This window comes from Pelodiscus sinensis, chromosome 1 (assembly GCF_052426305.1).
Source record: "Pelodiscus sinensis isolate ZL-2025 chromosome 1, ASM5242630v1, whole genome shotgun sequence".
Lineage (NCBI taxonomy): Eukaryota > Metazoa > Chordata > Testudines > Trionychidae > Pelodiscus > Pelodiscus sinensis.
Genome location: NC_143052.1, coordinates 123,928,477 through 123,954,993, shown reverse-complemented (window position 1 = coordinate 123,954,993; position 26,517 = coordinate 123,928,477). Strand labels below are relative to the sequence as shown.

The window sequence follows — 26,517 nt, the reverse complement described above, 5'->3', positions numbered from 1 at the left end:
TTCTTTCGAAAGAATGCAGGGGTTTTTCCGACACTGGTAAACCTCATTCTACAAGGAAGAATGCCTTTTCCGAAAGAGCTCTTTTGGAAAAAGGCATGTGTGGACGTAGAAGGGGGAGTTTTTTCAAAACAAAAGGCCTCCAGGAAAAAGCACAGGTGCCTTAAGTGGGCACTCCGTCCATAGTAATCACAGCTTAAATGCAAGATAGCATCCATTCCATGTGGATGCTCTCTTTCGAAAAAGCAGATAGCTTTTTCAATGCGCTTTGACAATATGGATGCTCTCTTTCAGAAGAAGTTTTTTCAGAAGATCTCTTCCAAAAAAGCTTCTTTCGAAAGAAGCCTGCAGTCTAGATGTACCCAAAGACAAAGGGACAAAAAGACAAAGGGAAAAGGGAAAAAGACAAAACGAAAGCCATGTAGTGTACTCATTACTTTGACTCACTAATAAAATAGTTTGTCAAAGCTTCACTGAGCTGTATAGCTCCTCCATTAAGCCTTTTTTATAGCTGGGTATCTGGCTGCTCAAATCAGCAGAAACCTAGTCCAGCTCCCATTTCCACTCCAGTGAAAACTTTGGCTCATTGAGTATGTCACAAATATTATGAAGTACACAGCAGGCAGCTCTAACTATTGGTATATTTCCCCCCCCCCCCCCCCCATTGAGGTCTAATCTTGAGAGTAAACAGTGTGGAAGAAAACAAGTCCTCACTCTGAGTTTGGTAAGCAATAAGTCAGAGGCAGTTTATTTCGAGCAATTGCAAGGAAAGACTATGGTTGGACGGGTGGGGGGGAGGGCGTGAAGGGGGGGGAAGAATGGCTCCCCCTCCTTAGACAGATCTTAAATACAAGCAGTATAAGACAAGTATATATACTGTCCAGTTACATACATCAACAGCTAATGGTTCTCTCTCTGCCCACACAATTCCCTTCAGATGCTACCTTATCTCAAGGTTTCTGCTGGAGTCAGCATTCCATCCTAATCTTTTAGAGTGAAGCGAAGACAGCGTGTCTTACAATTCTCACTCTCGCATGGTTAGGCCTCAGGATTAGCCTGTCTCTTGCTCTATTCCTACCAACCCTAAAATGGCTGCACACATCCCCTTTTTCCTTTCCCTGCTTCCACAGCAGTGTCAATGACCTCTCTCACACCCAAAGGCAGTGTCACATTTTATTGTACATCTTCATAAGCCACAGGAATAAGGGGTAGGTTGGGTCTCCCAGGACCACTGTTGGATTTCAGTGTTCCCAGTGGTAAACCTCTGGTCCGGAAAGAAGGTCCCTGCTTTCAGCTTTCTGAACAGGCCTATGTTCTTAAAGATGTGTGTGGCATGCTCCTGCCTTGACCAATATTGAAGTCAGTAAAAACATCACTAGTGATCAACCAGCGCTCATACCACCATAGAAGCTAGCTGCTTCTGTTGCTGTATTCCGGGGTAAGGGGTCTAGTGCCAAAAGAGGGATGGTCTGTGCCATCTATTGCGCCACCGCATTTCAGGAAACCTGTTGCTGCAAAACCATCCACTGTGTCCTGCACATTGCCCAGAGTCACAGTCCTTGGCAGCAAGGCACAATTTATGGGCCTGCACACTTGCATGACATCAGCCCTCATGGTGGGTTTCCCACTTGCAAATTGATTCTTGACTGATCAGTGGCAATCTGGTGCTGCACGTTACCACGTGGAAGTTGCTAACACTTCTCCACTGTCTGGGCAACTCATTTCATTGCTGTTGCACCAGAGAGCTTGGGCAATCTCCACCCACACTTCCAGGAATGTAGGCTTGTGCATTCAAAAGTTCTGCAGCCACTGTTTGTTACCTTACACCTACATAATGATGCAATCCCACCAGTCACTGCTTGTTTCTCAGGCTCAGAACCAGCACACCACTTCCTGCAGCTGATGACTAAATGCCAACAGGAACCTTGAATTGTTTCTTTCTGCCCATTAGCAAGGTAGGCATCAAGGGATCGTGTTCTCCACTGCTTCTCTGGCAGATATGCAAATACTAAAGGATGAGGTGTGTGGTTCTTGCAGCACTCATCATGACTGCACAAAGTTGGGCAGGATCCATGCTTCTCACAGAGATAGTGGACATGTGGGTATGTGGGGCTTTGGAAAAGAGGTGCAAAACATGATGTGATGCAGAATACTACATTGTGGAATGCTGAAATCATGAGTTCCACCCACATGACTCGAATGCCCCCACAAGGCAATGCAAACCCATTTCAAAAAACAGTCTGTTCTAGATGGTAGAGAGTTGCACAATGGGATACCATGGTGCCGATTCAAGCACTGGTAGCATGGCTATGTACCACTAATACAAGGAGTATAGTGTGGCTATGCAAAAGTGATTTAATTACTATAATGACAGTAACTTAGGTTGACAATTTTGTTGCATAGGCTTGCCCTGCACCTAACGAAGGCTGTGGGTTCACACTCCAGCTTGCCACAAATTAAAATGTCTATCTAGACAAGTCCATAGTGTCTGCGCCTTCCTTCCCCAAAATGTAAAATATGTAAAATAATATTTCTGTACCTCACAGAGATGCTGTAAAGATAAATACTTAAAATCTTTAAAGATGCTCATGTACTACAGTAACACAAGTACCAAAAAACATAGCTTTCGTGACTTGGACCCCTCAGAACCTGCATTTAGGTACAACGGCTTAATTCAACATAGACCCTGATGGAGTGAGATGAGTTAGGGTAAAAATTCCCAAAGCTCTTCAGTGAGCTAGGAAAAGTTCTACTAAAAATCATTGAGACTCGTGCACCAAACGCAATATCTCCGGGGGGGGGGGGAGGAGTAATGTACACGGTGAGACAGGAGAGATTTCTAAAGTATATTAATATGTTGCACACTGATACATGTAGACCCTTCTAATGCACACTAATGGTTCCCTACTGTGCTTTAACATATAGAAAACCCTTAGAGTACACCTGCAGGGTCTCTATGCATCTATTAATGCTATACATGTTAGTGCACTTTAGAATCATTTCCCCATAATATACGTTACCCCCACTATGTACAAAAGCGCTAAGTAACTTAACAGAAGCTTTTTAAAATCTCACCTCTTCATTCTTACTTAGCTGTTTAACCCCACAGGCATTATGTAAGTCCATGCCACATTCAATATATGTATCCTATATATAAGAATCCTGAGGAATGAGATCAGGGGAGGTACTGATCATGTGCAGGACTCAATGAGTCACAGAGGAAAGAGTGACAACTTCTGTTTAAGAAGCTTTGGTTTTGTTTCTTATGTGAATACATTCCTACTCCCTCTCTTTTTTGGAGAGTTTGGAAAATATATCCCAAAAAACCTAAATTACAATAATATTAAGTTTGCAAATAGACATGTGAATACCCACAATATTTTTTAAAATACTGATTAAAGAAATATAGCAGTAAGAATTTACTGCCTTCCTCCTCACAATGATGTAGACTATGATTGTGAAATGATCCAGGAGATTAGCTCATTGGCTGAGAGGGGGTGGGGGAGAAATAGAAAATCCAATAGCAATGTAGGATTTCAACTCTTTCCATTTTGATGCAGGGATGAAATTTTCTAGACACTATTGAAGGACTGCTTTTCAGAACAGTTAGTCCTGGAACCCACAAGGAAAAAGGGTTCACTGAAGAATTGCCTAAATGGTGCACAGGAGTGGTCCAAGAGGTGAATTAACTAACCCAATCAGAAACTAAGATCATAATGTAGTTAACTTTAACCGCCTCATAATGGAGAAATAGCAGAGAAACCAACCACTGTGGCATGTATCTTCAAAAAGGAAGGAACAAACACACTCACACACATACTCCAAAAGGACCAGAAAAAATGCCACCAACAATAAAACAGAGTAAAATAGGAAGTTAGAGGGGAAAAAAACCCATCTTTTCAAAAATCCTAGTGAGGAAAATGAGCATCAACTCAGGAAAACCAAATGTAAAAATATAATTAATTAGGCCAAAAAATAATTTGAAGAACAACTAACAATACAGCCAGAAAAACTCAGCAGCACTTTTTCAAAGTACATCAGAAGCAGGAAACCTGCCAAACAGTCAGTAGGACCAAGGGAGACTGAGGAGTTAAAGGAGCACTCGAGGAAGCCAAAACCACTGCAGAGGAAGGGATGTGCATTGTGCATTGATCTTCACTGCAGAGGAAGGGATGCAGATTCCCACACCTGAGCTGTTCTTTTTATATAATGAATCTGGGGAACTGTCCCCAACTGAGATGTCAGTAGAAGAGGTGTTGGAACTAAGGCTATGTCTAGACTGCAGGCTTCTTTCGAAAGAGGCTCTTTCGAAAGCATCTTTCGAAAGAGCCTCTTTCGAAAGAGAGCGTCTAGACTGCACGGAGAAATTTCGAAAAAGCGGCTTGCTTTTTCGAAAGAAAGCATCCAGTGAGTCTGGATGCTCTCTTTCGAAGAAGCCCTATTTACATTGAAGAACGCCTTCTTTCGAAAGAGGAACTTTCGAAAGAAGGCGTTCTTCCTCGTAAATTGAGGTTTACCGCCATCGAAAGAAAAGCCGCGTTCTTTCGAATTAATTTCGAAAGAACGCGGCTTGAGTCTGGACGCAGGGGAAGTTTTTTCGAAAAAAGGCTACTTTTTTCGAAAAAACCCCTGAGTCTGGACACAGCCTAACTGACAAATAAAACAGAACTAAGTCACCAGGGCCAGATGGTGGTATTAACTCAAGAATTCAGAGGAACTCAAATCTGAAATTGTAGAACTAACAACTGTGGAATATAACCTATTGCTTAAATCAACAAATGTCAGGTCTGCCAACAGGGGAGTTGGGCAGGAATAAAGGGGACAGCTGCCCCGGGGCCTAGTGATTCAAAGGGGGCTGAGTGCAGCTGGCCTTCAGCACTGCCTAGAGAGCAGTGCACCTTCTCCCCAGCCCTTAGCCCCTCCATCTTTGGCACTGCCCCTTTCAGGAACCTGCAGAGGCTATTGGCACCACTGACCAATGTATCTAATCACTGCAAGACACCTAATGTAACACCAATTTTTTAAAAAGGCTCCAGCGGTGATCCTGGCAGTTATAGACCAGCAAACCTAACTTCAGTACCAATAATTGGTGGAAACTATAGTAAAGAATGGAATTATGAGAAATGTAGATGAACATGATGTTGGAGAAGAATCAGAACAGCGCTGGAAAAAGAAATCATGCTTCACCTATCAGATTTTTGAGGTGGTAAACAAGCATGTTGAGGATGATCCACTGAATATATAATGCACATAGAATTTCATCGAGTCTTTGACAACATGTCTCACCAAAGTCTCAAACAAAAGAAATAGTCGTGGGATAAGAGGGAAGGTCTTCTTGCGGATCTGTGTGTAGTTAAGAGAGAGAAAAACAAAGGGAAGAAATTAAATGGTTCATTTTTACAGTTGAGAGAGAGAGAGAGAGAGAGAGAGAGAGAGAGAGAGAGAGAGAGAGAGAGAGAGAGAGAGAGAAGTAGCAGGGTCTCCCCAAGGATCTGTACTGGGACCAGTGCTGTTCAACAGATCCATAAATAATTTGGGAAATCCAAAACTGACTGCAATGAGTTAGTGGGGGATTTTGCAAAACTGGGTGACTGGACAATAAAATGGCCCATGAAGTTCAATGCTGATAAATGCAAAATGATGTCCATTGGGAAACAAGCCCCATCATTTTGTATGCATAGTTGAGATTAAATGAGCTGTTACCACTCAAGAAAGATCTTGGAGTCATCATGGCTAGCTCTATGAAAACATTTGCTCAATGTGCTCCAGAAAGCTAACAGAACATTATTAACCATTAGAAAAAGGATAGCTAATAAGAGAAAAAATGTAATGCCACTGTAGAATCCATGATGTGCCCACACATTGGATACTGCACACAGCTCTTGTTACCCCATCACAAAGAAGCTATCAGAGAATTAGACAAAGTACTGAGAAATGCAACAAAAATGATTGGGGTATGGAACAGCTTCCACATGAGAAGAGATTGAAAAGACTGGAACTGTTCATCTTAGAAAAGAGATCAGTAAGAGGCGATATGATAGAAGTCTGTAAAATGACTGGTGTGGAGAAAGTAAACATTACTTACCCATTCCCATAACACAAGAAGCAGGGGTCACCCCATAAACTTAATAGGCATAGATTTAGAACAAACATAGGGAAGTGCTTATCGGTTAATTGTTTAACTGGATACACTATTACATCCCTATTTGCAAGCACTCGGCATCTCTCAGGATCAGGCCCATAGTCATTTGCAACAGCAGTATACTTGATAACACCTCGCATAGATATAGTATGAAACAAAATACAGGACTATGTAGCACTTTAAAGACTAACAAGATGGTTTATTAGATGATGAGCTTTCGTGGGCAAGACCCACTTCCTCAGATCAAATAGTGGAAGAAAATAGTCACAACCATATATACCAAAGGATACAATTAAAAAAATGAACACATATGAAAAGGACAAATCACATTTAAGAACAAAACGGGGATGCGGGGAGGAGGGGGGGAAGGAAGGTGAATGCCTGTGAGTTAATGATATTAGAGGTGGGGAAGGGTAGATGTCTGTGAGTTAATGGTATAAGAGGTGATAATTGGGGAAGCTATCTTTGTAATGGGTAAGGTAGTTGGGGTCTTTGTTCAGCCCCCTGCGGAGAGTGTCAAATTTTAGCATGAATGCCAGTTCAGAGGATTCCCTTTCAAGTGCAGATTTGAAAGTCTTCTGAAGTAGGATGCATGTGATTAGGTCATTAAGACAGTGTCCTTTCTGGTTGAAATGGCAAGAAACTGTTTTTTCTTTGTGATCCTGTCTAATGTCTGTTTTGTGGGCATTGATTCTTTGGCGAAGTGTTTGTGACGTTTGTCCAATGTACATAGCAGACGGACACTTTCGGCACATGATAGCATAGATTATATTTCTGGATGTGCAGGAATATGTATTCTTGATCTTATAACTCACTTGGTTAAGCCCAATAATGGTGTCAGCAGAGTGAATATGTGGACAAAGCTGGCAACGGGGTTTGTTGCAAGGGAAAGTACCAGGGTTGGAATTAGTGTGGTATGTTCTGTGGTTGTTGGTAAGAATCATCTTGAGGTTAGGTGGCTGTCTATAGGAGACTATGGGTCTGTCTTCCAGAGCTTCTTGGAGTTTAGTGTCCTGTTCCAGTATAGGCTGTAATGTATTGATAATGTGTTGGACAGGTTTGAGTTGGGAGCTGTAGGTGATGACAAGTGGTGTTCTATTGTTGGTTTTCTTGGGTCTGTCTTGTAGTAGATGGTTTCTAGGTATTCGTTTGGCTCTTTCAATTTGCTTTTTTATTTCTCCGAGTGGGTAGTTGAGGTTTATAAATGCTTGGTAGCATTTTTCTATCTGCTTCCCAAGATCCATAAACCTGGACACCCCGGACACCCCATCATCTCTGGTATTGGCACACTCACTACTGGTCTATCCAGCTATGTAGGCCTCATTGGTTAGTAACTATTAAAACATGGATTCACAAGTAAAATAGAACCTTTACACAAGTTTGGTGCATCTTTTAGCTAAACTGGGAGATAACTATGCATCTATACACATATTTAATCAATTCTATAGCTTGATTTACATTCGTTTTACATTTTTATTATTTATAAATGCAGCATTCTGTCTTTTCTACTTACTAGATGGCAAATCTTGTACTTATGATCTGTGTTGAGCTACGTTTGAATTGACATCCAAGTCCAAAACAACATTTTACTTTTTAAAAACTAAATAAACCTACCCTAAGTGTTCTGGACAAAGAAAAACGTTTATCAAAATATGTTTAGCATTTAAAAGTCAAGTGTTTTAAAGCAGTATTATCCATAGTTAGTAAACTAAACTGGATTATTTATATCAGTATCATGGTAAGATTTTAAATCTAATGGATCTCATGCTTTTACACCTAAGCTTTTATCTCACACACTGGGAGAAGAGCTCAAGCTTTCCTGCTTTTGCAATTCCCAATTGATTTCTTAAGTTTAAATGAAGTATTCTTTGAACTGAACTAGTTTAGTAAACTGAAGTGAAGAAAATGTTCTCTCTGCATCTACAGAAGAGGATACCGCAGTCAAAAGCTAGTTTACAGCTTCAAACCCTGGTTCCTGATTTGCTGGCCACTGAGTTCCTCCAGTCATGAGATTTGATGTTCTTTAACATTTGCTACCAAATTTTACCACTTAAAATTGATTTTTTTTAATTCACCCTGCTAGTAATTCACTCTACATGTTTTTCGTTCTTTTTCAAGACAAATGTCATGTTGGTTAAAGGTGGCCACTGTCCCCCTGCCATGTTCGTGGGCAAATCAGCATTGAAAATTGGCATCTGGCAATTGGAAGGGCAATGGAGTAGGATAAATCTGGAAAGGAAACTATTCTTTGTTTTAGATTCCAATCAAACATGCTCTTGCACAGCTTAAACTAGTCAAACTGTCACCAATAGGGCTACTTAAATGTAGGGGTTAAGCATATGCTTAAGTATTTGCAAGTAGTAAATTTATTGAACAGTTTATTTCTAGGGCACCTGAGCTAATCACAAATAGTTTTGAAAATGTCATTTTGACTCAGCTTTAAATTTCATCGTCAGATTTTCATTTTAGTTTTGGTTCAAAACAAAATACCCCTGCCCCAGATTTTTTAGCCACCAAACTAAAATTATTTGCTCAACTCTACTTAAAAAGGGATGGTTTTTAAAAGATGAGCTAATAAAAATTCACAGTTACACAGACATTGTCTTCCTGACACTTATAAGCAAACATTTGTATGTTTTTCAGAAAACTATAATGATGTGCCTCAGGATGGGAGAGGTAAGTTTAGAATGCAGTGAGCAGCTTTAGAGAGCGAACTATCTGAGAGAATGACAAGCCAAGATGACACTGCAAGATGGATACTTGGTCAAGACATCTGACAAGAATCACCTCTTACCAACGTACAAAAACAATGTTGACAAGAGTTCAGCAAACTGTCTGTAAGCAATATTTTCCTTCTAGGTCAAGATTGTTATGTTCAAAGGAGACTTCATATAATGGAAAGCTCAAGACAGCAAAGTGCAAGTTGCTCTTGTAAGATCCATGCCAAGGGGGACAAGGACACCAAGAGAAACCTTTGGCAGATCAACTTTCTTTGCCTCCCTATCCATCAATTGCCATTTGAGCCTAATCTGTGTCAGAATAATGAATGTGAGTTTTTTCCAAAGTTCTCTGGTGAACATTGTCACAATAAGCATAGATGCGGCCATTTCCAGTCACTGTTCCCTCAACACTGCCCCTTACAATGAAAAAGGGACTCCTCAAACAAAGTGCAGAGTAGTAGTCATTTCATTCCCCAATTCGGCTCATGTCGCAGCAATGAGACTGGCATGACAAATTCCTTGAGCACAACAAAAAAGTGGCCTCAACTGAACGTGCCCTCCAGAAGAGGGTACAAAATTTTTTTAAGACAACATACACTCCCCACTTCCTCAACCTTATAGGAAATAAGGAATATCCCTCAGCTTAAAATAGCAATAATACCACTACCCCTATGTTTTACACTGCAATAATCCAATTCCCTCCAGGTGACAGTTATTCAGCAAATTGATTAGTGTCATTATTTCCATGAAGAATGGGAGGATTGCTTTGCAAGCCAGAACAGCAATGGGCTACTCAGTCACCATATATTGCAATAGTCTGATTATATTTTATGGTACGGATTTAATGGTAGGGATTTAACTTGAAGACATATTTTATATCAGGGGGGACTAAACTTACTGGCCTCCTCACTATACACAATTTTCTGAAGTTCAAGAGCTGGACATACATGCCAGGCCTCAGGGCTTCAGCTTCTCTGTGTCTATGGAGAAAGACAAACTGCAGCAATATTTACTGAGGAGATTCCCCCTCCTGCAGGGTAGAAGCCCCGAGCCTTAGCACCACAGGGCAGGAGCTCTAAGCTCCTCCCTCACAGTTAGGTAAAGAGCAGGAGAGGGAGAGCCTTGCAAGTGGCACCCACTGTATAAAAAAAATAAATTACTGCATGTGGTTCGTGAGCCACGGTTAGGCCCCTCTTGTATGATATCCACCATTCTTGTGGCATTAAGTCATGCAGCACGACTTGGTTTTATACAGAGCACCTGGTGACTACCAAACAGAGGAATCCCTCTAATCACAGTACTCAACACAGCCACAGCAGTGCCAAACTAATTCAGCATGTTAATTTGATCAACACCAAAGGATCTGAGTGCCTCAAATGTCAGGAACACTTTCCACATCTGCCGAGTGACTTGCAGTCTTCTGCTAAAGCATCTCTGAGTTGGGGGGCATTCATCTTTTTAATACTGAACTATTAATGGCTCCATTATCACTGGACACTTTGAGCTAAAGTATGATGGCCCATTAGATAGGGCAAAGGCACAGAAAGGCCATGCTAGAAACCAGAAGCCAGCCAGTCCAGTTCTCAAAGAAGGCCTGCCTGAGTAGGATGGGGGCATGCCCATGTCTCACCTCTTTGCACACTAACCAGTCATGCAAAGCCTGACTCGGGGAAGGGAATACTGTATCTAATCAAAAGGCATACAAGGGACACAGGAAACATGCTTCCCCCATCAGCATCCTTCCAGGCACTAGACGTGCTCCTGCTCCACACAGCATGCCTCTGAATGGTACTCGGCTGCCCCTCTCTTCCCTGCACGATTCCATTTGTAGAGCCATACTCAACCCATTAGGATATCGTACATGGTGGGAAACGTAGCACTCCAAGTAAAGGGAGTCAAGGTTTAAAAAATTTTTAATTCGCTTTAAGTCACGGAGCTTTTAGTTTCCTAAAAACAGCATTTCAAAAGAATGTAGCAGCACCATTCAAAGCACTTTAGTTGAAACTGGGACAATTAGAGAGCTCCATCAAAGGGATACTAGAGATAGTTTTCAGATACTGGAACAAATACAGCATTGGGGATTTTTGCAAAAACAGTACTTTCTGCTGTGTTTGCCTGGAACAGAGGGAGAACACGCACACAGTGAGATGGACTCCACATTCCCAACTTGTTAGTAAGGGCCAGGAAAATTATGGAGCCAGAAGGAACACTGTTCCTGGCCATTTCTCTGTGGGCAACATGCCTATTTTTTCCTATCTGTCTTTCCTTGCAAAGACCCCCCCTGAGCTTATATCTATCCCACACAGTGTCCTTGCACAAGTTCTTTGCTACTTATTCCCCTCCCTACCATCACAGCAGTAACACAGCGTTGCCACTGCTTATGGAGCTGACACAAACATGCAAGTGACCACTGGATCAAATCTACAGAAGTTTGTAACAAATCGTTCCCAAACAGGAAGAGCAATGGAGGCGCCTACCAGTTCCAAAGATCAGACCTGCTAGCCTGAGAATTACAGGTTCTTAGATTAGCTCACTCTGCTCATGGATGCCTACCCTCGGCACAACAGGCTGAATTAAGGATGTCATGTCAGACTTAAGTCAACTTAAAAAATTACAGAGCAGTTTGACTTCTATCTACTGTATTACTGCAGGTGGCATTTGTGCTTACTATAAATGAAAGATTGGAGAAAAGTTATTTTGCTGTTTTTTCCAGTTTGTTTACTTGACAGATTGGACTGCCCTTTGGGCTTCTCTAAACTTGAAATGCTACTCCTGCATAGCAGCTGTGCTGCTGTAGTGCTTCAGAACAGAGACTGCCTGTGCCGACAGGAGCGGTTCTCCCATCAGCAAGAGTTAGGGTGTGTCTAGACTACCTAGTTTTGTCGACAAAAGTGGACTTTTGTCGACAAAACAATACCAGCGTCTACACTACCGCGGAGTTCTGTCGACATAACGTCGACAGAACTCCGCGGTTTTGTTGACGCTGGTATACCTCATTTTACGAGGCATAACACTTTCTGTCGACAGAACTCTGTCGACAGAAGGTGTTATTGCCTGTAACACTGCATCCAGACTACGGAGTTCTGTCGACAAAGCGGCTTGCTTTGTCGACAGAACTCCATGTGTCTGGACGCAAATTGTCGACGGAAGTTTTGTCGACAGCATCTGTCGACAAAACTTCCGTCGACAAAACGCGGTAGTCTAGACGTACCCTTAAACTCCTTTCCTGAGAGGCAGTAGCTAAGTGAGGGAAAAATTCTTCTGTGGACCTAGCATTGTCTACATTGTGGGTTAGGACAGCTTAACTACATTGCTCAGAGGTGTGGATTTTTTCAGACCCCTGAGTGACATAGTGAGGTCAACCTAACTTTTTAGTTTTGGCCAGGCCTTTCATGTGGAGTCAGTTTCTGTTTCTCTTGTATAGTCAATTTGCCCTTTAATTTGTGTAGCTCTTTCATGCTCCAATGAGAGTGAGACAGTGAAGACACCTAAGAACAGAAGAATGTGATGGTAAAAAACCCACAAAAGCTGGCAAATGGACTTAAGAGTGAGCGAGCCTTAGAAGATTGCTGGTGTCCCTTGAAAATTAAGGTCTGGAGTTTTGTCCATTTTGGTCTCAACTTTAATAATACTAAAATGATGGGTCAGATACCAATAGCTATTTCCAAACTTCAGCTGACTGATTTTAACTCTGCATAACAGAAAATAGATTATCTGGGCTACATTCTGATTTTGAGCTTAATTTCACATGAATTATAACTCTATTGACTTCACTGGAATAACTCCAGATGTACATCATTGTAAGAATCAGTGCCACAGAAAATATCATCCATTAAAATAATGGAATATTTTCTGCAACTCAACTTTATAATCAACAAAATTATTTCCCATACATAGTCTCCTTCAAAAACAAGAAAAGCAAACTCTTAAGTGTTTAAAAATTGCCTATTTTTATTGTGAAGTTATTGCCACCATAGAGATCTTTGTAAAAAGCGTGTGTTCATGAAGAAATTTGTATTAGATACTGGTTTGTGTGACTTACTGTATTTTGTAAAGGTTTTTTCCCCTTGGGAATTGTGTGTTATCAATGAGCAGTTTTATGCTTTCTTTCTAGTACATGTATACATTGTAATTGGTGTGCTTTTTTAAATCTCTATACAGAACAGATTGATATTAGGTAGATACTCACTGGCTAAATTTTCCATATTACCTACATGTGTGGATAAATCCATCAAAACACAGGAGCAACTGTTCATTTATTGTCAGTTAAAAATATATCCTATATATTGTTCTTGAACATTGGATCTTGATTAAAACTAATATTAGTTGGGCCTTTAACAAAACAAAAGCCACTTGGTATAAAAGTAAATTTACCCTCACACATCATCTCCATCTGAAGTTTTCAGAAAGCAATTATTAAGTAGACACCACATCAGCCATTAAATAAGGCTGTACTTAAACAATTTTCTACATTTTGCTTGTGTAGAATGATTACAGCAAAAAGTAAATAAATTACACCAAATTCTATATTTGCTTTTACCTTAAAAGCTTGATTCACTCAGCACTATAAGGATCAGATCAAAAAAGTGCTGGCTATTTGTAAACAAAAAAAGTCTTTTGTTTATGTCTTTTCCTATGTACTAACATGGGACACAATCACCTTATTATGAAAGTCATTAGTCTCATCCTAACCCGTTGAAAAGGGACTTTTGTCCTTTTTAATGTGTATTAAGTTGTTCATACTCTGCAGCTTTATTCCTTATCTCTAACTTGTGTTACAAATTCTCAGTCGTTTTATGTTTTATTAAAATGATGTGTGTCTGACTTCCTAATAAGTAAATACTATTGTATAAAATAGGACAAAGGAAATTGGTTAAAAAGAAGTGAAGGCATTGTGTCACATTTATTCATCCTTTATACTTGGTACTGATTTCACTAAAGAAATAGGAGTCCAACAGTTTGGCCTGTTGATCTCAAAAGTGTACTTACATTTACTGTAGTGGCTGTTCTAAATAATTAAGTTTTTACCATGGCTGTAATTTTTGAAGTGTCTCCATATAAAGAAAATTATGAGGTTAAGTAAGTGGCATATTAAAAGTACACTTCAAACAGATTTTGAAGACAATTATTCAGTTCTATTCAACAACCTAGCTGATGCACGGAGGTCAGAATAACTCAAAAATAATTACCCAGAGTAACTGCTTTATAAGCCTTGCAAACCCTATTTTATAAACCTCCAATTTTTTTCACAATAGTACAATGCTAACAGTAATAGACACTACACCACCACATTTGAGTAGTCTACAGTCAAATTTTAGGGTTACAGTGTTTTCCTCGTTTTTGTTGAAACATTGAAAATATCATCAATTACCTGCCAATGGATGTTGAAATTCAATATGTGTGAGTGTCCCATAATTTACTAATCTAGTTTTGGATCTACTCCTGTCTTATTGTTTGTTATATACTCTGGATTCATATAATGAGCCATGTGCTCCTTCTGAAACGATAGGCAGGAAGACACAAAAGCGTGTTTGACACTGCTATTGCACTGCTTTTGTCTTTCTATACAGTAGTTTTTATAAAGGTGTCTTAGGGTTTAATAAGTGAGTGTAATGTAAAATAATCCCTGTAATAAAATTTGCTGTAATGTTTGCAAACAGTCTATAGTAGCTTGGAAGGTTTTTATTTCCAGCCCAGCCTGGAGATTTATTTTAAAAAAATCTTCCTTTCCCATATGTAGTCAAATCCCATGTATGTCATTCATCTGTAATGTATAAAAACCAGTGCTATCAACATTAGCGAAAGAAAAAAGGAAATTCAGGTGTAAGGCTGCTTTAAAGCCATTCTTTCCCCACAGAGACATGGGCATTGCCACACTGGATGAGGTCAGTGGTCCACATAGGCAGTACTAGAGCTGATTTGAGATTTTCCCAAAAAACTGTCTGAGGTCGTTCTGGAGAAAGAAAAGCTTTATGGCTCAAAAGCTTTGTCTTTCACCAAAGAGAAGTTGGTCCAATAAAAGTAATTACATTGCCTGTGTTGTCTCTCTAATATCCTGGCACCAATACAGCTACAACTACGCTGCATACAGAGTTGGTAAGAACATATTTGATGAAATCTCAAAGCCTCAACATTTTGCAGAAACATCCTTCCTGGGATATGGGGAATGGCCCAGGCTCTGCTCCACCTGATCCAGAGCAGAAATTTTCATCCTAGGTTGCCCTGACTCAGACATCCCTTGCGACTGTCTTATCCATTAAGCTACACAGTGAGAGTCAGACAAGATGGATGGATAGTGATAGAGATGCAGCCGTGTTAGTTCTGTCTTTTGTTTCAGCTAGACCAGACTATGTAGCACTTTAAAGACTATCAAGATGGTTTATTAGGTGATGAGCTTTCTAAAATTTGATTTGTCAATTTCACATGCGTTCATTTTTTTGATTGTATCTCTTTGGTGTATACGGTTGTGCCAATTTTCTTCCACATATTGATCTGAGGAAGTGGGTCTGGCCCACGAAAGCTCATCACCTAATAAACCATCTTGTTAGTCTTTAAAGTGCTACATAATTCTGTCTTTTGTTTAAGATGGATGGATGGGATCCAAAAAAGCTTTTCAGATCAAGAAGAATGAGGCTTTGATCTGAAAACAGACATTTGACAGGATTCCCTTTTGCAAAATGTCTGCACTAGAATGAAACTAAAATTTTGAAACCTTGAAAGTTGCTACACACCAAAACAGCCATTGTCCACACTTCAGATAGGCACTCAAGCTTTGCCTGAATGGTGGGTTTCAGCCTACCCGGGGGCTTAGGAGCAGCATTCCCAAAGAGAGAAAAAGCTCTCTCAACCGTCTCACATGAAAACAAGATTTTCACATCACAACACAAATTCCTCAAAACACAGGCGTCACCCAGATATGGAAACCCAAGATTTCACCATAATATGGTAGCCAACACAGTCTTTTGCAGGTTTGCATGTACTCACAAGATTCACAGACACTCTCGTGGGCAGGGCTGGCCCTACCATGAGGTGAACTGAGGCGGCTGCCTCAGGTGCCAGACTGTGGGGGGTGAAGGGTGGCACTAGGACCCAGAGTGTAGAAAATTGTGTGCTGCTGGTGCACATGTATTCTCTCTGCACTAGATGCACAGAGATGGTGGAGTGCTGTGCTGGAGGAAGGAGGGCACAAGAGACCTTTCAAAGTTTTGGCCCAAGTGAGGGGGCATGGGGGTGTCATTGAGCTCCCCAGGTGCCAAAATGTGAGCCGGCCCTGCTCATGGGGCTGCACCTACTTAAAGGGAAGCCCCATCTCTAGGGAAGTGGGCACCATTCGATGCTCAGCATTTACCCTTCTTAGACTAAACACACACTATGGTATTATAGTTATTGAGTATTAGATATCATCTATCAAGCATAGCTTTGAGCAGGAGCCTCTGAAAATACACTCAACCCCAAATTCATCACTGCATCCAAAATGAGGCAAGTGCTAAGAATCTGTGCCCTTCCTACCCATTTTGGGGTGTTGTGAATTTCAAAAAATGAAGAAAAGGAGCAGTCCCTGTGCTGCTGGGAAGGCAGCGACTACAGTTGCCTCTAGATCTTGTAGATAGTGGCTGTGTCTAGACTGGCCAGTTTTTCCGGAAAATCAGCTGCTTTTCCAGAAAAAACTTGCCAGCTGTCTACACTGGCCGCTTGAATTTTGGCAAAAGCACTGACTTCCTACTGTCAGTGCGGAAATACTATGCTGCTCCCATTTGGGCAAAAATCCCTTTTGCACAAAAGGGCCAGTGTAGACAGCTGAGATTTGTTTTGCGCAAAAAAGCCCCAATCGCAAAAATGGTGATCGGGGCTTTTTTGCGCAAAAGCGCGTCTAGATTGGCACGGACACTTTTCCGCAAAAAGTGCTTTTGCGGAAAAGCGTCCGTGCCAATCTGGACGCTCTTCTCCGAAAATGCTTTTAACGGAAAACTTTTCTGTTAAAAGCATTTCCGGAAAATCATGCCAGTCTAGACGTAGCCAGTGTGTATAGGATCGCAGCAAGACCATTTGTGTCCTGCTTGCTCTCTACCCCTCAAAATGGACAATCTGTTCCTGAGAATGGAAAAAATTCCAGGATTTTTACTTGCCACTCCAAGTCAGTGCTGTGGTTTTAATAGTGCCCACGAAGAGGAAGTCATGGGAATCAACTCAAAAGTCTCCAAAAATATTTAATGGCATGAACATTCAAAGCAGTTGACCAGCAGGGGATAAGCTCTGCATCACAAGGAGGAAGCCAATGAAATTAAATTAAACCAGCAGAGACATTGGCTCCATTTCTTGGCAACATCCCGAATGTGACAGTTTCCCTCAATACAGGCAAAAGTAAAACATGCCCACCCATTCAATCCCTAGCAAGGCATGCCACAGAGAGCAACTAACACAGGCAGGGCCAGCTCAGCAGACTGCAGAAGGAGCCATTTTGAGTAAAAGGAGGCAGCTCTCTCATCATACAGCCTCTAAGGGTCAGAGATGCTTCTTACTAGTGTGCCAGCTGTCTGCCTGACAGCATCCAATGTCCTCTTGCCCTAGATGTCAAGTTTCATTAATGATGGTTCTTTTCAGTTTATATGTTAGGTTGCATTTTATCTTCTCCCTTCCTCTGCCCCCCCCCACAAAAAACAAACAAACAAACAGGCAACTTAACAATAGGCAGCAGAATCCGTGGACAACGACTACAGCTGACCCATCGCTGCCAGGAAACAGATCCAGCTCTTCAGAAAAACAAACCTTCCTCCCAAAAACCCACCCCAAAAGACCGCTCCCTAAGAGCTTATATTTGCTGCTTTACCAAGTGCTTGCCTAAGACTTCACTGTAACATTGGATTCTAACGTGAGGAGATAGTGAGTTTCATGCCTTTCAACACCAATAGAAGCAGTTCCCCTTTCTTGTTCCTCCCAAGCCTTTGCCCTACCTGGCATCCCTTGTCTAGTTTAGCCTGCATTCTCCTTGAGGTATTGAATGTGCCTTATCTCCATAAAGCATTGTACACTTATAACACTATACAAGAGTTTTAGAATATAGTATAAAAATAAATATTAACGCCATGAGCTATGTGTTATGTTGTAGCAATACATCTACCAGGCAACACACTGTAGGAAAAGCTGACAGCTGTAGTTTAAAGAAAATAGGAGGAATTGGTGTAATTATATCTGTTCTTTCACATAACACTGAACCTTTCTACAGCTTTCATAACTGTATACAGTATCGCAAAAATAAAAGGAGCAATTCTGATTTGTCAATATTTGACATTTACATCTTAGTAATTTATTTGTATCTCAGTAGCACCTGGATGATCTGTCAAATCCCATTATGCTAAGCATTACAAAGACAAAGCAGTCCCTAGTCCCTGTACCTCAGATCTGTTGTACATGTATATTTGCATTTATGAAAACAGAAGAATTTAAAAGCCAAATGATGGATCATCATTACTGATCACTCAAAGTCATCAGTGTGTGGCCTTGCAATTAACTGAACTCCAGTGTTTTCAGCATAGTGCAAAGTAACAGAATTTTTACTGTCACAATGATGGTCAACATCAGTGATTTTAAAGTGTATGAAATGTCTTAAAATGGGAATCAATAAAATATTTAATACACTAATGATCATACCACAGCTAAAGCGGGGGGGGGGGGGTGCGGGAAGGGGAGCATTGTCCAGGCTTCCCAGAAGAGGGCAGTAGTGAGTCATGGGGATGGAGAAACAAGGTCAGAAACTGCGGCAAAGGAGTGGGTGATGGTGTCTCTTTATGACTCTTTGCTGCCTTGGCTTATGAGGGGAAAGCACAAGGAGACAAAACCAGAGTAGAGCAAGAGGGAATCAGAAGCCCAGCTCAGGTGGGCACTAGGGATGTAACAGTGTAGTCGATTAACCAATAAGCAAAAGCTTATTGGTTAATACTGTAGACTACATGCATTTCCCTCACCTCCCTCCCCAACCCTTGCCAGTAAATTTTTTGCAGGATGGTGAGCAGCCTGGCTCAATTCTGGCTGCTGCTGAGTCCAGAACCTACCCCTGCTGCAGCTCTGCATTTAAAGTGCATTAGGAGCCAGGTGGGCAGACCCCCTCGCTCACTTCTGGCTCATGCCAGGTCCAGGAGCTTAGACCGCCCCCTTAGACAGGAGCTGCTGGCACCCCATGCTGCTGCCTCTTTATCAGAGACAGCAGAACTGGGAGACGGGAAGCCGGCCAAGAAGGGGGGCTGGTTTTTAAACTGGCTCCCCTCTTGGAACAGCTCCTGCCTGGCGCCCTGCACGGCTGCCTCTGTTACAGCGCCTGCTGGCCCTGCCCTTGGAGACTATAAAATAGTCAACTAAACTATACAAATTCATGAGGTTACTCGACTATTAAATTAACCAATTTTTAACATCTCTAGTAAGGACAGTTAAATACTAGGCACACCATGTGCCTGTGTTTATATGCTCCAGAGAGAATCTTCTGACTAGCAGCTGGTGCCTCTGTGCCTGCACAGGACACCTGTCATTTGTGCTATAAGGGATCCAATTTCCTGAGAAACAGAGCTGGAAGGGTAACTAAAGGAAGGCAACTCACAAGGAAGGTGGAGAATTTTGGTTCGCACCCCAAATGCTGGGCAAGACACCCCCTTTCCTCCAGCATCCCTTACCTCACGTGAGGGCAGGGTGGTGGAGTCTCAGCAACAGGCCGGCTGGGACCAAGTTGAGAAGGCCATGGTCTGACAGTAGTCCTCCCACGTAGCGGAAATGAAAAAGACTGATGGCCTGCACTGTAAGCAGTATTGCTGTGTATTCTCAGGTAAATTAATGTATTTTTGGCCTACTTAAACCATAACAATTTCATATCATTCTGCATGGTTAGGACAATGAGGGAGCGCTACTATTGACAATTCAGTCGTGTGCATTGTGGCCTTAATATTTCCCACACGCTAGTGTTTTCTGGATGGTGCAAAACCAAAGAGTATTTACATTCAATATGATGTGATCAATATTGGAGATTGTAAATAAACACTACGCATGCAGAGCAAATGAAATTTGTTGTAATGCTTCTTTAAAACATTCTGGTGAAGATTCTGAATCAGTAACAATACACTAATTAATTGCACTGTTAAAACTAAACTACTTCTACCGAGTCATTATCCCTAAATCATAAACAAACAAAAGCATCAAAGTTGGGCTTTTTAATTGTGAGTTTCTTTTAATTTCCACTAGAAAGGAATGATTATTCTGATTGGTTTGTTCAGCCACAAATACTGCAAGATGCAGAGATAAAAGGCATTTCAGCTTTCAGATCCACTTCCAAGAAAAATAAAGTACAGTCTGTTTCACACCAAACAAATCCATCAATTGTTTTTGTGGGATTTTGTCAGCACATTAAATGGAAATTAAAAACAAAATTCTACATTTCTCTCTAATCTCCATTTTTACACACACATACTTTACAGTATGAATGGTGTACAAATATTTAGTTTAAATCTCAAGAAACAACATTTCTAACTCAGTTTTTTCAGATTTCAACAATTTTATGCTACAAACATAACAAAAGTTGAATTTAACTGATCATGTGCAATTTCTTCATGATTAGTATATTTTATACGTGTATAGTATTGGTTAATAAACTAAAAACTTAAAATTAAAGAGGAGGAAATAATTGTATGTCAAGAGTCTTACCATGCCTTTAACCATCACACAGTGGGAATCAAATTTTTATCAAAAGTTCATTTCAAAACAGTGAAGATGCAATACCAGAAGCTGTGGACAATTCGTTACTACATCTTAGAGATATTCAGGTAGTGGCACACTTCTTCTCAGGCACTTGTCCTCCTTGCTTCCCAGTGCTGATTCTATACTTCCCCTGTGGCTTGATTAAACTCACCTTAATAGGATAGATGTGGCTGTTTAGTTACCTCCCCAATGCAGACTTATTTCTCTCTCTCTCTCGTTCTCCACACACAGAATTTCAGTTTTTTAGCTTGCATTGCCAGGGGGTGAGAGACCAGCTCTATGTTCCCAGAAGGGGCTGGGCTGGCGTCACCAGCCCTCAGTGGCACCAGGACCACACTGCGTCCCCCCAAGCCAGCCCCCGGAGCTGCCTGAAGTACACCAGGCAGGAGGTGGCGACAAATTGAAGGACCTAGGGCTCTAGCTGCCACCACTGCTGCAAGAGGATGGTAGCTGGGAGCTCTGAGCCCTTTTGTATCACCAATCCCTGGGTCAGTTGCCCTCTTTGCACCCAGGGGAGCCAACAGCCACACCAGGCTAAACGGAAGGGGCGGGGCCATGAGCAGCCAGCCCTCAGTGCCATCGGGAGCATGCCACCTCCACGCCCCTTAGAGTCACCTGGAGTGTGCCGTGTGGCACTCTGTTTGTGATTTAAAGGGCCTGGTGCAATAGCTGAGAGCCCTGGGCCCCTTTACAATCACCAGGCCCCTGGCAACTTCTCCCGTTGTCCTTGGCCCCATCAGCAAGCCTGAGCACTGGATTCTGTTTGCTATTCCTCCACAGATGTGTTCACTGCTCTAACACCCAATAAAGGCAGACACAGAATAACCACACTGTTCACAGAGAGACATTTGTCAAAAACTGTGGAGAGTCGCAGACTGAGCTAGAAACAGTGACAATGTTTGAAAATTGAGAGAGAAGCAGCAGCTCCGAGCGCCTCCAGGGAACGGCTTAGGTCCAGCATTTGAGAACAACGGGATTAGACTGAACTGGGTAATTTCTAGGAATACTTGCCAATTGAATTTGCAGCCTCTTATTCAGGTCTCTTTCCAATGAGCTTTTATTTAGTATTCTTAACTATTGATTGCTTAACGGTTTGAAAGCATCTCTTTTTTCCATGCAAGATCTAAAACAAACGCACGCCTTCAAAACTGTATTTCTTCCTAGGTTGGGGGATTTGTTTGATTCTCAAGAAAGTATTTGTCAGCTTTTGTCCCTCTAGTCACTTAGGGTACGTCTACACTACAGCGCTAGTTCGAACTAACTTAGTTCGAATTAGTTAATTCGAACTAAGCTAATTCGAACTAACGCGTCTAGAACTAAAAACTAGTTCGAATTAGCGTTTTGCTAATTCGAACTAGCAAGTCCACATTGAGTGGACTCTGAACAGGGCTTAAGGATGGCCGGAAGCAGTGCCGGCAGGGCATAAGAGGAGGACTTAGAGCATGGAGATGCTGTCTCAGGCTAGCCGAGGGCTGCGCTTAAAGGGTCCCGACCCCCACCCTGGACACACAGTTCTAAGGGGTGCTCCGCTTGCAAAGAAGTTCTGGCTTGGAGTTCCCGGACTACCCACCCTGGGCACATCACACCACTCGGCCATCAGCCCGGCTGCACTTGCCGCAGGCTGCCATCTGGGGAGAGGGGTCAATCGGGGGGCTGCAGGAGAGCTTCCACCCCCAGAAGCCCGCAGAGCCAGCCCAGTCCTCCCCATCGGGGGCTCGTACCCCATTCCTCCCTCACCTCCTTCCACTTACCCTTCCCTAGCCCCCCTTCTTATTGATGTACAAAATAAAGATAACGTTTCTTCCAACATTGACTCTGTCTTTATTGAACAAAACTGGGGGAGACTGGGAAAAGGAGGTGGGAGAGGGGAAGAGAAAGGCTGGGAGAGGGGAGGGCAACTAACATGATCAGGGGTTGGGAACAGGTCCCAGATGAAGAAAGGCTACAGAGACTGGGACTTTTCAGCTTAGAAAAGAGTAGACGGAGGGGGGACAGGATAGAGGTCTTTAAAAGCAGGGGTTGGGTGGAGAGGGTGCATTCAGAAAAGTTCTTCCTGAGTTCCCATAAAGAAGGACTAGAGGACACCAAAGGAAAGGAATGGGTAGCAGGCTTCAAACTAGTAAGAGAAAGTTGTTCTTGACAAAGCAAATAGTTAACCTGCAGAACTCCTTGCTGCAGGAGGCTGTGAAGGCTAGAACTAGAACAGAGTTTAAAGAGATTTTAGATAAATTCATGGAGGCTGGGTCCATGGAGTGCTATTAGCCAGGGGGTAGAAATGGTGTCCCTGGCCTCTGTTTGTGGAAGGCTGGAGATAGATGGCACGAGACAAATGGCTTGGTCACTGTCTTCGGTCCATCCCCTCCAGGGTCCCTAGGGTTGGCCGCTGTCGGCAGACAGGCTACTGGGCTAGATGGACCTTTGGTCTGACCCAGGACGGCCATTGTAAGCTCAGGGCTCAGGGTCGGGGGTCACAGTGGACCCCCTTGATTTTCATGCACACCTGCTCCTGGGTGGCCAGGCTGGCAGCTCTCCTGCCCTAGACGGCCACTTTCCTGTGCCTAGTGCGGAGATCGTGGACGAGGTCCACGATGACCGCACTAGCCCAGGAAGGTGCCCGCCTCTTGCGGTCCAGGGCAAGCTCCCGGGAGCCGCCAGCCTGGTCCCGGGAAGAGGGGGTGGGCTGGGGGACATTGGGTGGGTGGCTCTGTGCCGTGCCAGGTGCAGGGTCTGCCAGCTGGGTGCTGGCAGGCTTGCACCTGGCACGGGCACCGTAGCCAGCCCGTGCCCCTTTAAGGGGTCCGGGGCCAGGAGGGGGGCATAGAGTTTCCCTGGTGTTGGCCAGAGTGGCCACCAGGGAAAGCTGGGGAGGGCTAGCCTCCCACTAGTTCGAATTAAGGGGCTACACACCCCTTAATTCGAACTAGCTAGTTCGAACTAGGCTTAATCCTCGTAAAATGAGGTTTACCTAGTTCGAACTAAGCGCTCCGCTAGTTCGATTCAAATTCGAACTAGCGGAGCACTAGTGTAGCGCCTATTAAAGTTAGCACTAGTGTAGTGTCCGTTAGTTCGAACTAACTTTGTAGTGTAGACATACCCTTATAGCCCAAAGTCTACCTTAGGATGACTTTCTTTGGTTGGGGAAAACTAAAACTTTCTTTCCAACATCTGCGGTGCTCATTAATTGGCCGCAATGGTTCACCACTGATTAACATAACAGTTCAAAGGCCTGATTGCAAACAAACCAAGTCCCGTTTTTTGCAAAATTGTCTGTTTCATAACCTTGGTAGCAAACACTGCTTTTTGGGCTTCAGTATTTGGAATGTATTATATCCCCTCTCGCCATCTCTTTGTGTTCTTTCCATTTCTGTCCAAAGAGTTTTGTTATGGAATTAGACCAGTACATTTTTTGACTGCCCAGCAATCAGTTGTGGACTCTGGGGGTCCATTTACTGATGCAGCTTGCCCACCTATTGTCTTGCCTGAGGATTAGATGACCCAGCCAAATGGGTGGGTCATTTGCTTTGTGAGCTGTGTAATTGATTTGTCACTGAGTCACGTTATGGTTTCTCTTCCCGCATTGGAATAGCTGCTCCCCATTAGGAAATGGGGTCTCTCCAACAAAGAGGTACAATGTGACCTTTTTATGAAGGACGATTACACCACATGCTTCAGAGGATAGGATTGTAGTTCAAATGATCTAGACAAACTGGAGAAATAGTCAGAGGTAACTAGGATGAAATTCAACATGACAAATGCAAAATACACAACTTAGCAAGTAACAATCACTTTCACACATACAAAATGGGAAACGACTACTTAGGAAAGAGTAGTGCAGAAATTGATCAAGGGGTCCTAGTGGGTCACAAGCTAAATATTAGTCAGTGTGACAGTATTGGGGAAAAAAAGCAAAAATTCTGGGATGTATTAACAAGAGCATTGTAAGCAAGATACAAGAAGTAATTCTTCCATTCTGTGTTGATTAGACCTCAGCTGGAGCATTGTATCCATTTCTAGGTGCCACATTTCAGGAAAGATATGGAGAAGGTCCAGAGAAGATCAACAAAAATGATTCAAGATCTAGAACACATAATTTATGACACAAGATTGAAAGAACTGATTTGTTTAAGTCTGGAAATGAAGACAGAGGGGACATAACAGATTTCAGGAGGCAGAAAAACAATTTCTTCTTAACCTCTGATGATAGGACAAGAAACCAGAGGCTTAAACTGCAGAAAGAGAGGTTTAGGTTAGACATTAGGAAAAAATTCCTGTCAGGGAGGTTGCCTAGGGAAGTTGTGAAATCTCAATCATTGGAGATATTTAAGAGCAGGTTGGACAGACAACTGTCAAGCATGGTCTAGATCAAGGGTTCCCGACCTTTTTCGGTCCCTGTACCTCCTTGGCTTTTAGTAAACCTTCCCATACCCCCTATTCAATATGAAAGGAAATAAATTCTAGACTCTAGAATCCACAACTTTTTTCACTAACACTACAACTTTTGGAATTTTTCAATTACGATAATCTAGTTATTTACCAGATATTCCCCGTATCCTCTTGACAAGCTTCTCGTACCCTCTGGAGGTATGTGTGCCCCAGATTGGGAATCCCTGGTCTAGATGGTGCTTGATCCTGCCATGAATGCACAGGACTAGACTTGATGACCTCTCTAGGTTCTTTCCAGTTCCATTATTCTGTAAGGGATATTTCGAAATAAGCTATTTCAAAATAGTTAATTCAAAATAGCTTATTTTGAAATAACGTGTCTACACACAAAATGCATTTCAAAATAGGGTTTTTCTATTTTGAAATAGCACGTCCACACTTAGTGGACGTTGAATCGCATTTATCATAGAATCATAGAATAATAGGACTGGAAGGGACCTCAAGAGGTCATCGAGTCCAGCCCCCCGCCCTCAAGGCAGGACCAAGCTCCGTCTACACCATCCCTGACAGATGTCTATCTAACCTGTTCTTAAATATCTCCAGAGAGGGAGATTCCACCACCTCCCTTGGCAATTTATTCCAATATTTGACCACCCTGACAGTTAGGAATTTTTTCCTAATGTCCAATCTAAACCTCCCCTGCTGCACTTTAAGCCCATTACTCCTTGTCCTGTCCTCAGAAACCAAGAGGAACAAATTTTCTCCTTCCTCCTTGTGACACCCTTTTAGATATTTGAAAACCGCTATCATGTCCCCCCTTAATCTTCTTTTTTCCAAACTAAACAAGCCCAGTTCATGAAGCCTGGCTTCATAGGTCATGTTCTCTAAACCTTTAATCATTCTTGTCGCTCTTCTCTGTACCCTTTCCAATTTCTCCACATCTTTCTTGAAATGTGGCGCCCAGAACTGGACACAGTACTCCAGCTGAGGCCTAACTAGTGCAGAGTAGAGCGGCAGAATGACTTCACGAGTTTTGCTTACAACACACCTGTTGATACAACCTAGAATCATATTTGCTTTTTTTGCAACAGCATCACACTGTTGACTCATATTCAACTTGTGGTCCACTATGACCCCTAGATCCCTTTCCGCCATGCTCCTTCCTAGACAGTCGCTTCCCATCTTGTATGTATGGAACTGATTGTTCCTTCCTAAGTGGAGCACTTTGCATTTCTCTTTATTAAACCTCATCCTGTTTACCTCTGACCATTTCTCTAACTTGCTAAGGTCATTTTGAATTATGTCCCTATCCTCCAAAGAAATTGCAACCCCACCCAGTTTGGTATCATCTGCAAACTTAATAAGCGTACTCTCTATCCCAATATCTACATCATTGATGAAGATATTGAACAGTACGGATCCCAAAACAGACCCTTGAAGAACTCCACTTGTTATATCCCTTTCCAGCAGGATTTAGAACCGTTAACAACAACTCTCTGACTACGGTTATCCAGCCAATTATGCACCCACCTTATCGTG

The 26,517-nt window shown here is 42.4% G+C and overlaps 1 protein-coding gene and 1 long non-coding RNA gene across 3 annotated transcripts in view; one reads left to right on the top strand and one right to left on the bottom strand.

Annotated features, from left to right (window-relative positions):
- The window catches only part of SHISAL1 (shisa like 1), a 294,094-nt gene extending 279,573 nt beyond the window's left edge, over positions 1-14,521 (top strand). For both annotated transcript variants that reach the window (XM_006127738.5, XM_075899734.2), the window contains one exon: positions 8,783-14,521. In XM_006127738.5, the coding sequence (XP_006127800.3) occupies position 8,783 (1 nt within the window). In that variant the 3' untranslated portion in view covers positions 8,784-14,521. The remainder of the gene's footprint in view (positions 1-8,782) is intronic.
- The window catches only part of LOC112546529 (uncharacterized), a 118,011-nt gene that overhangs the window by 21,587 nt on the left and 69,907 nt on the right, over positions 1-26,517 (bottom strand). The window lies entirely within an intron of this gene.